Here is a 13,656-nt window from a genome sequence, read left to right on the forward strand (position 1 = left end):
GTGCTTATTAGAGTGGGGTGCTTATTACTCATTAAATTGAATATATATTGGTTGCGGTAATATTTTTTTTTCCAAAGGGCCCATGTTACAAGGAATAGTATTTTCTGAGTGGTAATGATCCTGATGCCAAGTAACAATGATACACACTGCCCTTCTCCAAATCATTGCAGACAGTTAATGGGTTATTGTCTGACATCTTGCAACTATTTTCACATCATTTGTTCATCATTGATTAATGCAAATTACAATGCGCCCAAGAGATGGCAGACAAAGTCTCTGTTTGTCATATCCAAACTAAATGAAGTAATACATCATGAGAAAGTATTGCAAGGCTCTGATTGTTCCATTTCCTGATTAGCCATATACTCAGCTGGCACAGTGAATACCTTTTTCCCTGAATGAAGAAGGACAATTAACTGTAGAGATGTCCCCTTCCCTAGAGTTGACACACAATGATGAGCGAGATTCTCCTTCCAGAGGTCTTGATTTTGCAACTGTATACAGCCAAAGTATTGCCTTATGATAGCTTATGAAGGTAGACAGTGAGTATTTACAAGAAAAAACTGTATATCAGGGGTTTTTTTGCATCAATAATTTTCATTGTGTAGTACCATTAGTTTAATTCTTATCTGCCTATCAGTTAAACAGTATTACAGTTATGTGTTCAGAAAGTCTGCTAAATATGGGCCCTGGTTATTTGCAACACCAAGTATCGTAATCTGTGCTATAACCCATGATCAACAGATCCTGGCTCAGTTCAGAAAAACTTCTCTGTCTCGCAAATTCTGCACATTAGACAATTGGTGCACCCTGCCCCCTTCCATTATGGGAGATCTTAATGTGACATGATCAATATACTCATAATGTGCTGCAAAGGTCTATACTGAGAGACAACTAGGTTTATTTCCACATTGCGTGATTGTGTAAGTATTGTACAATGACTGGTGCAGTGTGGCTGATTAAAGTGTACGACAACCCTGAGATCTGGGATGATAGCCAGCACAACATGTTCACAAGATTGATGTCAATGACAGTGACCAAACTTCTTGTAAACCTGGAATTACATTCTTTGTTCATTTTGATTACTTTCCAATCTTCAACATCCTGAATAATATCAAGACAAGTAATCAGAATAAATCACCTCCAAACATTGATGTACAAACAAGTAAAATGAAACAAGCTATCAGGTTTGATGGTAAGACAATCATGGCTGCGAATTCATCGAAATAATGAACAAAGCAAGTAATAAAGTTGTGTAGGATATGTAGCTTATCTATTCTTGTACTGAATTAATGAGTTTTCAAATACAACAGATCGCTCTTTGTACTTTTTCTCCTATGAACTATGCTTATTCTTTAGTTGAAATAAGTTCGAAATTACACATAAAAAACAATGAATATTTAGATGAAAGAGAATATAACATGTTCAATTATTGAAAGAAGTAAACGTACATAACACATGTTTTCCATTGCTTCAATAATGTTATCTTTGCTGTTTATAGCAGCAAGAGACACTGCTATTGCGAAAACTCATTCCAGGGGAATTTATACAGAAGTTTATGGACATGAATAAATATGAAAGTGATACCTTTTGTTATGAGCATACCGACATATGTTAGTAGGCCAAGTGAAGAAAACGTGACAACATTTTGCTGTGGACATACCGACATATGCTAATAGGCCAAGTGAAGAAAACGTGACAACATTTTGCTATGGACATACCGACATATGCTAATAGGCCAAGTGAAGAAAACGTGACAACATTTTGCTATGGACATACCGACATATGCTAATAGGCCAAGTGAAGAAAACGTGATAACATTTTGCTATGGACATACCGACATATGCTAATAGGCGAAGTGAAGAAAACGTGACAACATTTTGCTATGGACATACCGACATATGCTAATAGGCCAAGTGAAGAAAACGTGATAACATTTTGCTGTGGACATACCGACATATATTAATAGGCCAAGTGAAGAAAACGTGAAAACATTTTGCTATGGACATACCGACATATGTTAATAGGCCAAGTGAAGAAAACGTGATAACATTTTGCTGTGGACATACCGACATATGTTAATAGGCCAAGTGAAGAAAACGTGACAACATTTTGCTGTGGACATACCGACATATGTTAATAGGCCAAGTGAAGAAAACGTGACAACATTTTGCTATGGACATACCGACATATGTTAATAGGCCAAGTGAAGAAAACGTGACAACATTTTGCTATGGACATACCGACATATGTTAATAGGCCAAGTGAAGAAAACGTGACAACATTTTGCTATGGACATACCGACATATGCTAATAGGCCAAGTGAAGAAAACGTGACAACATTTTGCTGTGGACATACCGACATATGCTAATAGGCCAAGTGAAGAAAACGTGATAACATTTTGCTGTGGACATACCGACATATGTTAATAGGCCAAGTGAAGAAAACGTGACAACATTTTGCTATGGACATACCGACATATGCTAATAGGCCAAGTGAAGAAAACGTGATAACATTTTGCTGTGGACATACCGACATATGTTAATAGGCGAAGTGAAGAAAACGTGATAACATTTTGCTGTGGACATACCGACATATGCTAATAGGCCAAGTGAAGAAAACGTGATAACATTTTGCTGTGGACATACCGACATATGCTAATAGGCCAAGTGAAGAAAACGTGACAACATTTTGCTATGGACATACCGACATATGTTAATAGGCCAAGTGAAGAAAACGTGACAACATTTTGCTATGGACATACCGACATATGTTAATAGGCCAAGTGAAGAAAACGTGACAACATTTTGCTATGGACATACCGACATATGCTAATAGGCCAAGTGAAGAAAACGTGACAACATTTTGCTGTGGACATACCGACATATGCTAATAGGCCAAGTGAAGAAAACGTGATAACATTTTGCTGTGGACATACCGACATATGTTAATAGGCCAAGTGAAGAAAACGTGACAACATTTTGCTATGGACATACCGACATATGCTAATAGGCCAAGTGAAGAAAACGTGACAACATTTTGCTGTGGACATACCGACATATGCTAATAGGCCAAGTGAAGAAAACGTGACAACATTTTGCTATGGACATACCGACATATGTTAATAGGCGAAGTGAAGAAAACGTGACAACATTTTGCTGTGGACATACCGACATATGCTAATAGGCCAAGTGAAGAAAACGTGACAACATTTTGCTGTGGACATACCGACATATGCTAATAGGCCAAGTGAAGAAAACGTGATAACATTTTGCTGTGGACATACCGACATATGCTAATAGGCCTAGGCCAAGTGAAGAAAACGTGATAACATTTTGCTGTGGACATACCGACATATGCTAATAGGCCTAGGCCAAGTGAAGAAAACGTGATAACATTTTGCTGTGAACATACCGACATATGCTGAAAGGCAAATAAGGAAAAGATAATAACATTTTGCTGTGAACATTCTGACATATGCTGAAAGGCAAGTTAGGGAAAGGTGATAACATTTTGCTGTGAACATTCTGACATATGCTGAATGGCAAGTTAGGGAAAGATGATAACATTTTGCTATGAACATACCGACATATGCTGAAAGGCAAATAAGGAAAAGTTGATAACATTTTGCTATGAACATACCGACCGACATATGCTGAAAAGCAAGTAAGGAAAAGATGATAACATTTTGCTGTGAACATACTGACATGCTGTAATCCAAGTTAGGAAATGTGTTTGGTAATTGAGAGAGCCGGAGGATGAATGTGTTAGTGATATGAACACTCTTGGTATGAGGATGAGATGTACCCAAGGCTTGTAGAATGGCCATGATCTGTGCACCTGAAATCAACCCAAATAATAAATGGGTTTATAGTGAAACTGTCAGTATTTATGACACATAATGTGTAAGCAATAAATCAGCTGACTTTAACATCCTTGTAGTCAGTATTTGGTATTTTGGTATCAAGGGTGTCCCGACGGGGAGTTCCAGTTAAAATTGGTACCCAGCAACTTATTCTGGTTGTAAGAGGCAACGTAATGAACTGGGTGTCATGCTCTGTGAATTGATTGATGACTGTCATCGTACCCTGACAGTGGGAATTGTTGCTCACAATATCGATCACTGGATTGTCTTGTCCAATGCATATGCGCTTGCTTGCTTGCACGCACGCACGCACGCACGCACGCACGCACGCACGCATGTATCAAAGGTGATTGATAGATGGATTGTGTAGAAGTTTCAGATAATGAGAGCAAAAGTGTTTTAGTTGTATGCAGATCTGAGTAGAAAAAGAAATAACAGTTTCCATAATACTTATAATTCCGTCACAATCAAAAGAAGAAAGATAGTGGTTCAATATGCTATATTGAAAAAAGTGGATTCCGCCATTTTATTCTTATAGGGAAGCAAGACACTAGTCAAGGAGATGCTAAAGGTTATCTGGAAAAGAGTGCTATGGTCTTATGATTGAAAACCAGACCAAGAAAGAACATCAAATAACTTTGAATTATCTAATATTCCAGAAATGATTCAGGTTTTATTGCATTATGAAGTAATTTCTCAAGTATTCAAGTTTGATAATGAACAAATGGTCAGATTCCTCACAAATCTCTGGAGAGAAGAATATTGAAAACAAGACAAATAATTCCAACAATCTTATTACATGATCTAAATTATTAGAATTCCCCACGTTCTCATGATCTAGACAAAGAGGTGACAGACTTCATCAATTTTCAATATGGATTCCCTCGACGCTCATATACGTAACAACTTACATATAAGATGCTCACTGTTTGCACTATGAACCAGCCTCAGTACATCATCCAGGAGACAGAGTTAACTACATACCACCAATAAAAGCCTGCAATGCCACACTCTGTGCTAGATATGGTGTTTATGTGGGATAATTTAGTGTAGTAGTGTGAATCATGGATGATAGTATTGTGGCAGTTTGGAGGCTCAACAGTCCAAGACCCCTTCCACAGAGCGATACGGCGCTAAGACGATCGTAACTCCCATTCTTAAGCATTTGCTTACAACAGTCGTAGCTATTGGATCGCTTTGTGGAGTAGGCCTCGTAGCTTGTGGTGAGACCGACACAGTACGGCCTGTTAAAGGGATCAATGGTGATGTTGTAACAACCCTATACCGCAAGCAGTATGATGGATGAACAGCTTCCATGTGCTCGGTGCTGTGGAGAAGATTGCCAGAGATACCACTCTTGGTTTCATTTGGCTTGAAATTAAGTATCCACTGACAGGCTTTTGCTTTTATTTATGGGCAAATATGGTGAAAGTTGTATCAGAGATATTGTCTGTTGGAGTATGTCACCTTCAATATTCCTCTTTCATTTTTATATGTTGTGATAGATCTTACTTTTGCTATGGTGTATATTTATTCTGTTATCTCATCAGTTACTATGGCTGCAGCCAAGGATTTTGAAAATTGCTAGCTGTGTGTGTTTTTCACAGCCATGACCTGATGATGGAGCACCGGGTAAAAAAATGTGAAAGAATAAATTAAGTTTTTCTTCAAAATGAAATAAAATTAATCTGTTCGTCGCAGAATTTCTGCCGCAACTTTCTCCCATGTGGATAGTAATCTCTGAATGATTTAGCATATTGTATCCAATGAGCACTTACCATCGTCCTAAAACACACATGCAGGGAGAGCCTGACTCCCTAGGGGCTGTTTACCATCGCCCTACAACATGACATACAGTGAAAGCTTCATTAAACAGCCACATGAAACAGCATGTGACTATATATATTCTCGGTTGGAGTATGCTTACAGCGCATCTCTGATTCTGTAGATTCATTAATCATGCTAGCAGTGCTGTTACCAGATCATCACTATTCATCTCATCCTGAGGAAAATTTGGACATTATCCAATCATTTCAGTATTGAAACATATTTCATGCCTTGTCTTGTGAGAAGAAAAGTACAATATAGTTAATATAACATATATACCGTATTCGACGTAATAAGCACCCAGGGCACTCTCAAAATTAGAAATAGGGGGCTCTTATTAAAATATTATTTAGGTGGAAAAAAACGAGTTGAAAGATCGTAAATTTTGTGATTTATGCTGACAGTCTGAAATGTTTATATACGACAGATATATTTTTACAGGATTTAATTGCCCATAACTAAGGGTGCATATAACACACAAGTGCATATTATACACCAATAAATAAGTCTGGTATACATTGATCAATCGGAAAGGGTGCTGATTGAGATTTTCACTAGCCAATATATTAGCAAATATCCCTGTGGGTGCTTATTAGAGCGGGGCCCTTATTACGTTGAATACGGTAAAATCCATTGTTCAGAATCACATTCATTATATGAATAACTGTCAACTTGAAATATATCGCGGTGAGTAGCTGAAAGATTGCTGGTGTGGCATGAAGCAATAATTATTCAGTCACTACTCAACTTGAAATATAAAGTAAATCTTGAGGAGTTATCAGCAGTATGGTAACTTTACAGTGAAGACCTCTTACCTTGAAGCAGATGGATGCTTTTTCAGGTGAACAATTGATTTGCCTTTGCATGTGTTTGTGATGGGTGCCACTGATGGGCAGGATACACTCACCTTTTTGAGAACACCAGGTATCATCCCTATTTGATTGTGATTCATAAACACATGCTCATGAAATAGTCAGTACAAATGTCTCTGCTTTTGGGAGATTTCTTCTGAATATGGAAATGTTTTTGATGCTTTTATTTCCATATAGTGCCTTGGACTTTGAAATAACTTGGAGGGTGACTGTTGACTAATGTCATATTTTAAGATTGCAGGATTAGCATGTAGAGTTTGGAAATGACGTGCTGAATATTGTGATAAGAATAAAGACACTCTGTGGTAACGCTTGACTGATTGTTAGTTTTGTAATTAATTGGTACACGTCTTGCCAATCTCTTCTTAATGTACATACTTCTCTTTATGTTTCTTTGTTCACGTTTCTTTTGGCTGTGAGTATATGATGCCATGACCGATTAACTAAAGTAATAGAAAAGATTCAGGTGGTCCTTAACTTCTTTTGAGTAATATATAATGCCAAGAAGCAGAGGAAACACTTGAAAGTGTGGTCACAATACCATGACTATCGAACAGTTTCAAGGCATGTCATGAGGGAATCATTTTCAGTTTCTGAAGGTCAGTGTGAGTATAAGAGTATGTGATTAAAAAAATATTAAAAAACGTGTTTTGTCAGATAATCATTACACGATAAGATTTCAAATTTGTGTTGGTCCTTATTGCCTGCAGTAAATAAACATTTTGATTTATATGTCACAATCAGCTGCAGATTTTTAAATATGGGCCTGAAGAGTTTAGTCAGGGCCTGCAGCTTATAAATGCCGGAGGTCCTGATGGCAGCTTGGCAATTTTTTTATTTCATACACTGACTATACTCCACCTTTTTTTATGCATGCTAAACATGTATATATTCCTAATATTGATGGATGATTGGGTACTGTAAAACTAAACATAATAACACAATATATTGTGACTATTGTCAACAAAATTACACATTTGCTGAAAGCAAATTGCCATATAGAAAAAATTCCACCCTCTTCTGTCAAAAAGGTCTTTGCGTACTTATATAGTAAGCAGTGGGCAGCTTTGTCCCTGGTGTATACTGGTACTTGTTTTAGTGGCTCTGTTTCCCTCTGGTGGCAGTTAGTCGTCTGACAGCCAACATGGCTCACCCTGTAAAAGTTAGCATGACACAAGTTTGTGTGTAAGGACAAATATAGCATCTATTAAACATAAAACTAAGAGGATGTAATGCTGGAACACTGATGAAGATTACACTTCATCATAGTGATGTTCACTGAAGCCAGTTCTTGCCAACTGTAGCCACACTGAGGACAACCACAGCTGAACTCTGCCAACCAGTAATGGCCAACATTATTACACTTTTTGTTTTCTCCATTTATATGCTAATTATAACTATGGTTATGTATGATCCACGTACACTTTGTCCTTTTTTTCTTGAGAAATGTCTTTGTACTTCAATTTTCCTCATAAACAGGGGAAAAAGTTTTCAATTTACTTAGATGCCCCATTCAATCAATGTTTCAGTGACAAGCTACTTTCCATTAAGTAATGGTTGTTTCCCTCTTCCACGAAATGAGCAACAAGGCCTGGACATGGCTGATGTTGATATACCACAACCTCAAAGGACATGATCTTAAAATATCAGAGATGTTAGTTAAATACTTGATTTTAGTTATCTATCATTAGCCCAGGATTGCTTCATCCTAAGAAACTTTGAATTTTCAATCAATTACTGGTTGTCTGCCCAGCAGTTTACAAGTCTTACTCTCTGAAGTGAATGATTCTCCATGGAATCGATTTGGACAAGGATTCTGATACTGTCTGTCGCATGTAAGCGCTAATCATCTCCTTCGCAGGGTGGTGTCCTGTAGTTTCAGGTTCAGACCTCCACTAGTTGATGATTATTGTATTGTTCACATGCTGGAAAGTAACCCAATATGCCCACTGCTCAATGGCTCACGCTGAAAATCACCTATTTCATATTGGAGATTAAGTGAAGAAAAATTCGCCCTTGATGAAGAAAATTCCGTGTCATCCATCAAGACATTGCATGAGGAAAGGATAATATATTGTTTCAGAATAATGTAAATACTGCCAAAAGCATCAGAGCCAGTTTCATCCAAAAATTGATTTGATAATGAAAATATTGTTTTTCCATCTCTTGTCAAATATAATTAATTAAGTAGAGAGTCATGTTTTTTAGGATATTTGTCAAATTATATTACATTTTGGATGTAAAGAGTACGGTTTTTGCAAGAGTTGAAAAGTTCTGAGCCTAACTATGAAGGATGCATCGTACATCCTTAAAAGTTTGCATGTATTAAGTACAACACTTTCCATGCTTACAAGCTGCATTAGAAGCATGTTCACATCCAACCAGCAAATATCTGCAGGCATAGAGACTAGGTACTCTCTGTTGATGTACATGGACCAATTTAAGGAAGTGAATATATGGATGTCAACTCCCCTTATTATGAGGAACACAACGTTTCGGAGTATATGCTTACTCCTTCATCAGGTGATTGAATGCCATGAGGCAGAGAGCATATATATGTACTTGTAAGGACAACAAAATTAATAAGATAACAAGTGTCCAGTGTCCATTACCTATTACTTATCTATGAAACTAAGTACTGGCTTCATCCCTAATTACTGTAAAGTGTTGGCTTCCATTGTCTATTGTCAATCACCAATCAGCGCCAATTATCTGTTGGTTTCCCTTGTTAGTTTCTATTCTTTGTTCTTTTCCACCTTTTGTTATCTTCTCAATTTTGTTGTTTTGGAATTGTGAAGCTAAACCTTGGTGTTGATAAGCCATGACAAGTATTGGTGTGGAATTGTGAAGCTAAACCTTGGTGTTCATAAGCCATGACAATTATTGGTGTGGAATTGTGAAGCTAAACCTTGGTGTTGATAAGCCATGACAAGTATTGGTGTGGAATTGTGAAGCTAAACCTTGGTGTTGATAAGCCATGACAAGTATTGGTGTGGAATTGTGAAGCTAAACCTTGGTGTTGATAAGCCATGACAAGTATTGGTGTGGAATTGTGAAGCTAAACCTTGGTGTTGATAAGCCATGACAAGTATTGGTGTGGAATTGTGAAGCTAAACCTTGGTGTTGATAAGCCATGACAAGTATTGGTGTGGAACTGTGAAGCATCGACAGTGATTGATCAATTTGTTCCATGTGTAACCATTTTCCTTCAATAGCGATCAGCTGTACCAAAGTGCATCGTTTATGGTTATTGATTTATTTCAGTTATATATAGTAAAGCTGCAACTAAAATAACACTATATTGAAATATATGTTTCCAATCATTGTATCAAAATATTCTTTAAAGTTATGTTATTGAGTAATATTTAACCAAATCGCCAGTAGATTCCAAGAAAACGTGTGTACAGCTGATTACTGTTTCTGGCTTAGTTTACGAGACAATACATACAGTAATCTTACTCTCTGCATAAAAATAAGATATCCGTGAAGATCCAGTTTAGAACAGGTCTTCAGCAACCCATGCTTGCCATAAAAGGCAACTATGCGTATTGTAAGAGGCATCTAACAGGATTGGGTGGTCAGGTTCGCTGATTTGGTTTATGAATGTCATCGTATCTAAATTTCATGGATCAATGCTCACGGTGTCAGTCACTGGTTTTTCTGATCCAGACTCAATTTTTTACAGACCGCCATCAATATGGCTGAGTGCTGCGTTAATCGACAAACAAACAAAACTCTGCATATAAAAGAATGTCTAGCAGAACAGTAAATACTATCGAAACAGTAAATTAACATGTCTAGTGATGTTTTATCTTAAATTTCAAATCTTTTTTTGACCAAGTTTCCTTGTTATCACCTGTTCGTTTACTTGAATTCGCTGAAGGGATACGATGTCATTTTTCTCTGCGGAAGACACACACATTTTTATTGCAAATGGAGGGATATGTATGCGGTGGTGATGTGCTTCATTCCAGATCGCTTTATAGATGGGGTATATGAATTTTGAGGGATTTACAAGGGGATCGCCTTATAGCCGGGGTCACTTTATAGACGATGATATAGATGTTTCGATACATATGTACAACGTCTAGTATAATGTGTTTGCAGGTACCTGATGCTGGTGTACAAGGCTATGGCTGAGGCAGTCATGAAGGGAATCAAGACGTATGCCCACACTCTCAGTGTCACTCAGGTAGGAAGAACATCTTTCAGTGTTATATTTGAGATAACACTTTCTTAGTAAAGTACAGATTCTCATACATTTTTGGGTTGAGTCCCATCCAGGATTTGATCCCACACTGCCAGAGTGAGGCACCTAATCACCAGCACACAAAGTCATTGATCTAACCCACTTAGCCACCAAGGCTTCCACAAAGGTGAAAGTCTGACAACTGGTAGTCAAGATCACGGACTTTGTGTACCCCTCTGACAAGTGTAAATTACAGTGGCAATTACAAACTGGAGTATCACTGGAGGCAGGATCCCCTGAATTCTGTGGTTCTCTCAATGCAGTGTTTAGTGTGGGTACCTTTACCCAAGATTGATAGACAAGGTAATAAGAAGACAGCGATTAATAAAAACAGGATTGCAAATGGTGAAAATGGATGAAGCCTAGGGAAGCCTACCAAGTTGTTGCTCACTTGGTTGATTAATATACTGGTACCTGCACCAAAACATCACATTGAAAAAATAAAAGAAGTTGAAATTCAAAGGTCAATCCTTCAGTTACAGGTAGGAACTGTATTACTTGTCCATGTGCCCAGTGCAAACTGAATTTCTGCCAGTTAAGCTGTTCTCCTAAAGTACTTCCTTCTCCAACTGTCAGGGGTTGTCGGGTAGCCTAGTGGTTAAAGAGTTCACTTGTCATGCCGAAGACCCGGGTTCGTTTCCCGACATGGGTACAATGTGTGAAGCCCATTACTGGTGTCCCCCACCGTGATATTTCTGGAATATTGCTAAAAGCGGCATAAAAACCATACTGACTGACTCACTCACTCATTTACTCACTATATCTGTCCTCATCCTAACATCTAGTTGGACCTACTTTTTTTCTGCTTTCAGTCTAAATTTTAGAATTTAGTGCTGACTTTGGGTTTGTAAGTATGACCTATGCAAAGATGTGACCCTGATTCTTAGCATGGTTTGGAGTCTGTGTCAAGGTGCAGTGGGTTCTGAGACAGAGCTGTAGCAATTTGGACAAGTGAGACTTTGTGGTTTCACTAGTGTCAAACATATTGTCATCTCACAATATAAACAAAAGTATTGTTATACCCATTATGTTTCCTGTATTCAACAAGAATATGGATCAGGTTTATAAATCATATCATGCTATTCCTCTAAGGGTTCCATGACAGGATACGCCCAGAAGAATTCCAGGGCTAAATAGGTCCCTAGTTCCAATGATTGTAAGAAAGAAACTGAAATGGCCACATACAGTAAACTACGGTTATAACGAACTCATAGGGACCACTAGTTTTAGTTCGTAATAACCGTAGTTCGTTATAAGCATATATACAGCATATATGCAGCAAATGCCCGGGACTAAAAAATAAGTTTGTTATATCGGTCAGTTCGTTATAGGCGTGTTCATTATAAACGTAGTTTACTGTAGTATGTAATGAGTTGGTTGGGTTACTGCTTACCGAAGACCAACTCTCATGTGTGACCTGTCTGTAACTCAGCTAGTTGTGTGTCGTCATACACTAACAGCTTGGATAATTGCTCAAACTATTTACACTTGTTGACTGGTCTGCGCTCCTCATCTATCTAACTGCCACTGTGGTCTTGTGCTAGAGCTTCCGCCCGGGTTCGATCCCCGGCCGCGTCAGACCAAACGACGTTAAAAGATGGTACTTGTTGTTACCATCTCTGATGCTCGGCATTAAGGGTCTAAAACAAGGACTGGTTGGCTCGGAGTCAGTATACTGTGTCTGAGTGGGGTATTCATGTTAAACTGCGGCATGGTATCTCAGTGGGCTAGCACTAAAAATCGGCATCAGTCCGGACTAGTACAAGCAGCCACACACACAAACACTCGCACGTGCATGCACGTCGCTATATAAGTGCAATAATCTTGGCGCGACGTTAAACCCAATTTCACCTCACCTCCTCATCTATCTAGGCAGCTGTGGAATACCTGAGACATTACTGACAACAGGGTCACACCCCATTCACTCATTATATGACTGTTTGAAAACAAGTTTCATTTAGCAGAGGAGATCTTATTGATAGTGAAATTGTCAGTTTCTTGATATTTATGTTGGTGATGTTGCAATGCTGTTGCAGGCGAGGCTGAAGGCTGTCCAGACTCTCCATGACGACTGTGGTGACCTGAAGACTTCTTCTCTCCTCAACTATCTGTCTGATCGGTATGTAGTAGGACAAAGATCAATGGCAGGGTAGAATGCAGCAATCCCATTGGCATAAGATGCCATGCCGGAGGTGACATCTTTCAACATCATTTCTTCTACGATGCTGTTATGTTGGGGCAATGAATGGTTACAACACAATGTTGCATGTTCACCCAGGATTGAAATGGTACATCTCTGATGTCCACTGTTGTGATATTGCTAGAATCACTATATATTTCCTGAAGCGGCCTAAACCCAGGCCCTTTCACTCACAGTGTTGATGCGATGTTATCAAGGAGTGTCTGACAGATTTACTCACTGTAACCCTGATCAAACAACTTTTGAGCAAAAGTCATATGATGCTCTTTGAAATCTGCGTAGAAAGAACATGCTTGATTGAACCTTAAGGTTGTGAAATGACACCAAAGCCTAGAGCTGCGGGAATATTGCTCGACATGAAGAGAAAGTTGACTATTGGAAAGTTGACGTCATCCCCTTGTCATACAGTCTTGTGGAGAGTGTATTGTCACTCTGAACCCTGGCACGATGCTGTTACACCAAATACATGCTGTTGTTTGCCTCTATTGGGGAATTCAAAACTGATTACATACTGTGGGCACACACATGTCATTGGCCTGTTGGGAAGTGGCATTATTGGTTTTTAATCCAATTGGAAACAATTATATGAAAGTAGGAATTTCATTATGTCAGTTGATTCCACTCAAACCAGTTCAACTTGAT

The 13,656-nt window shown here is 38.4% G+C and overlaps 1 protein-coding gene across 2 annotated transcripts in view; it reads left to right on the forward strand.

The window, feature by feature from the left end:
- LOC124138103 (dynein axonemal assembly factor 9-like) overlaps positions 1-13,656 on the forward strand; it is a 201,741-nt gene that overhangs the window by 161,024 nt on the left and 27,061 nt on the right. For both annotated transcript variants that reach the window (XM_048393258.1, XM_048393259.1), the window contains 2 exons: positions 10,673-10,757; positions 12,851-12,933. In XM_048393258.1, the coding sequence (XP_048249215.1) occupies positions 10,673-10,757; positions 12,851-12,933 (168 nt within the window). The remainder of the gene's footprint in view (positions 1-10,672; positions 10,758-12,850; positions 12,934-13,656) is intronic.

Source organism: Haliotis rufescens, unplaced genomic scaffold, assembly GCF_023055435.1.
Source record: "Haliotis rufescens isolate VD_foot unplaced genomic scaffold, xgHalRufe1.0.p SCAF_12, whole genome shotgun sequence".
Taxonomy (NCBI): Eukaryota; Metazoa; Mollusca; class Gastropoda; order Lepetellida; family Haliotidae; genus Haliotis; species Haliotis rufescens.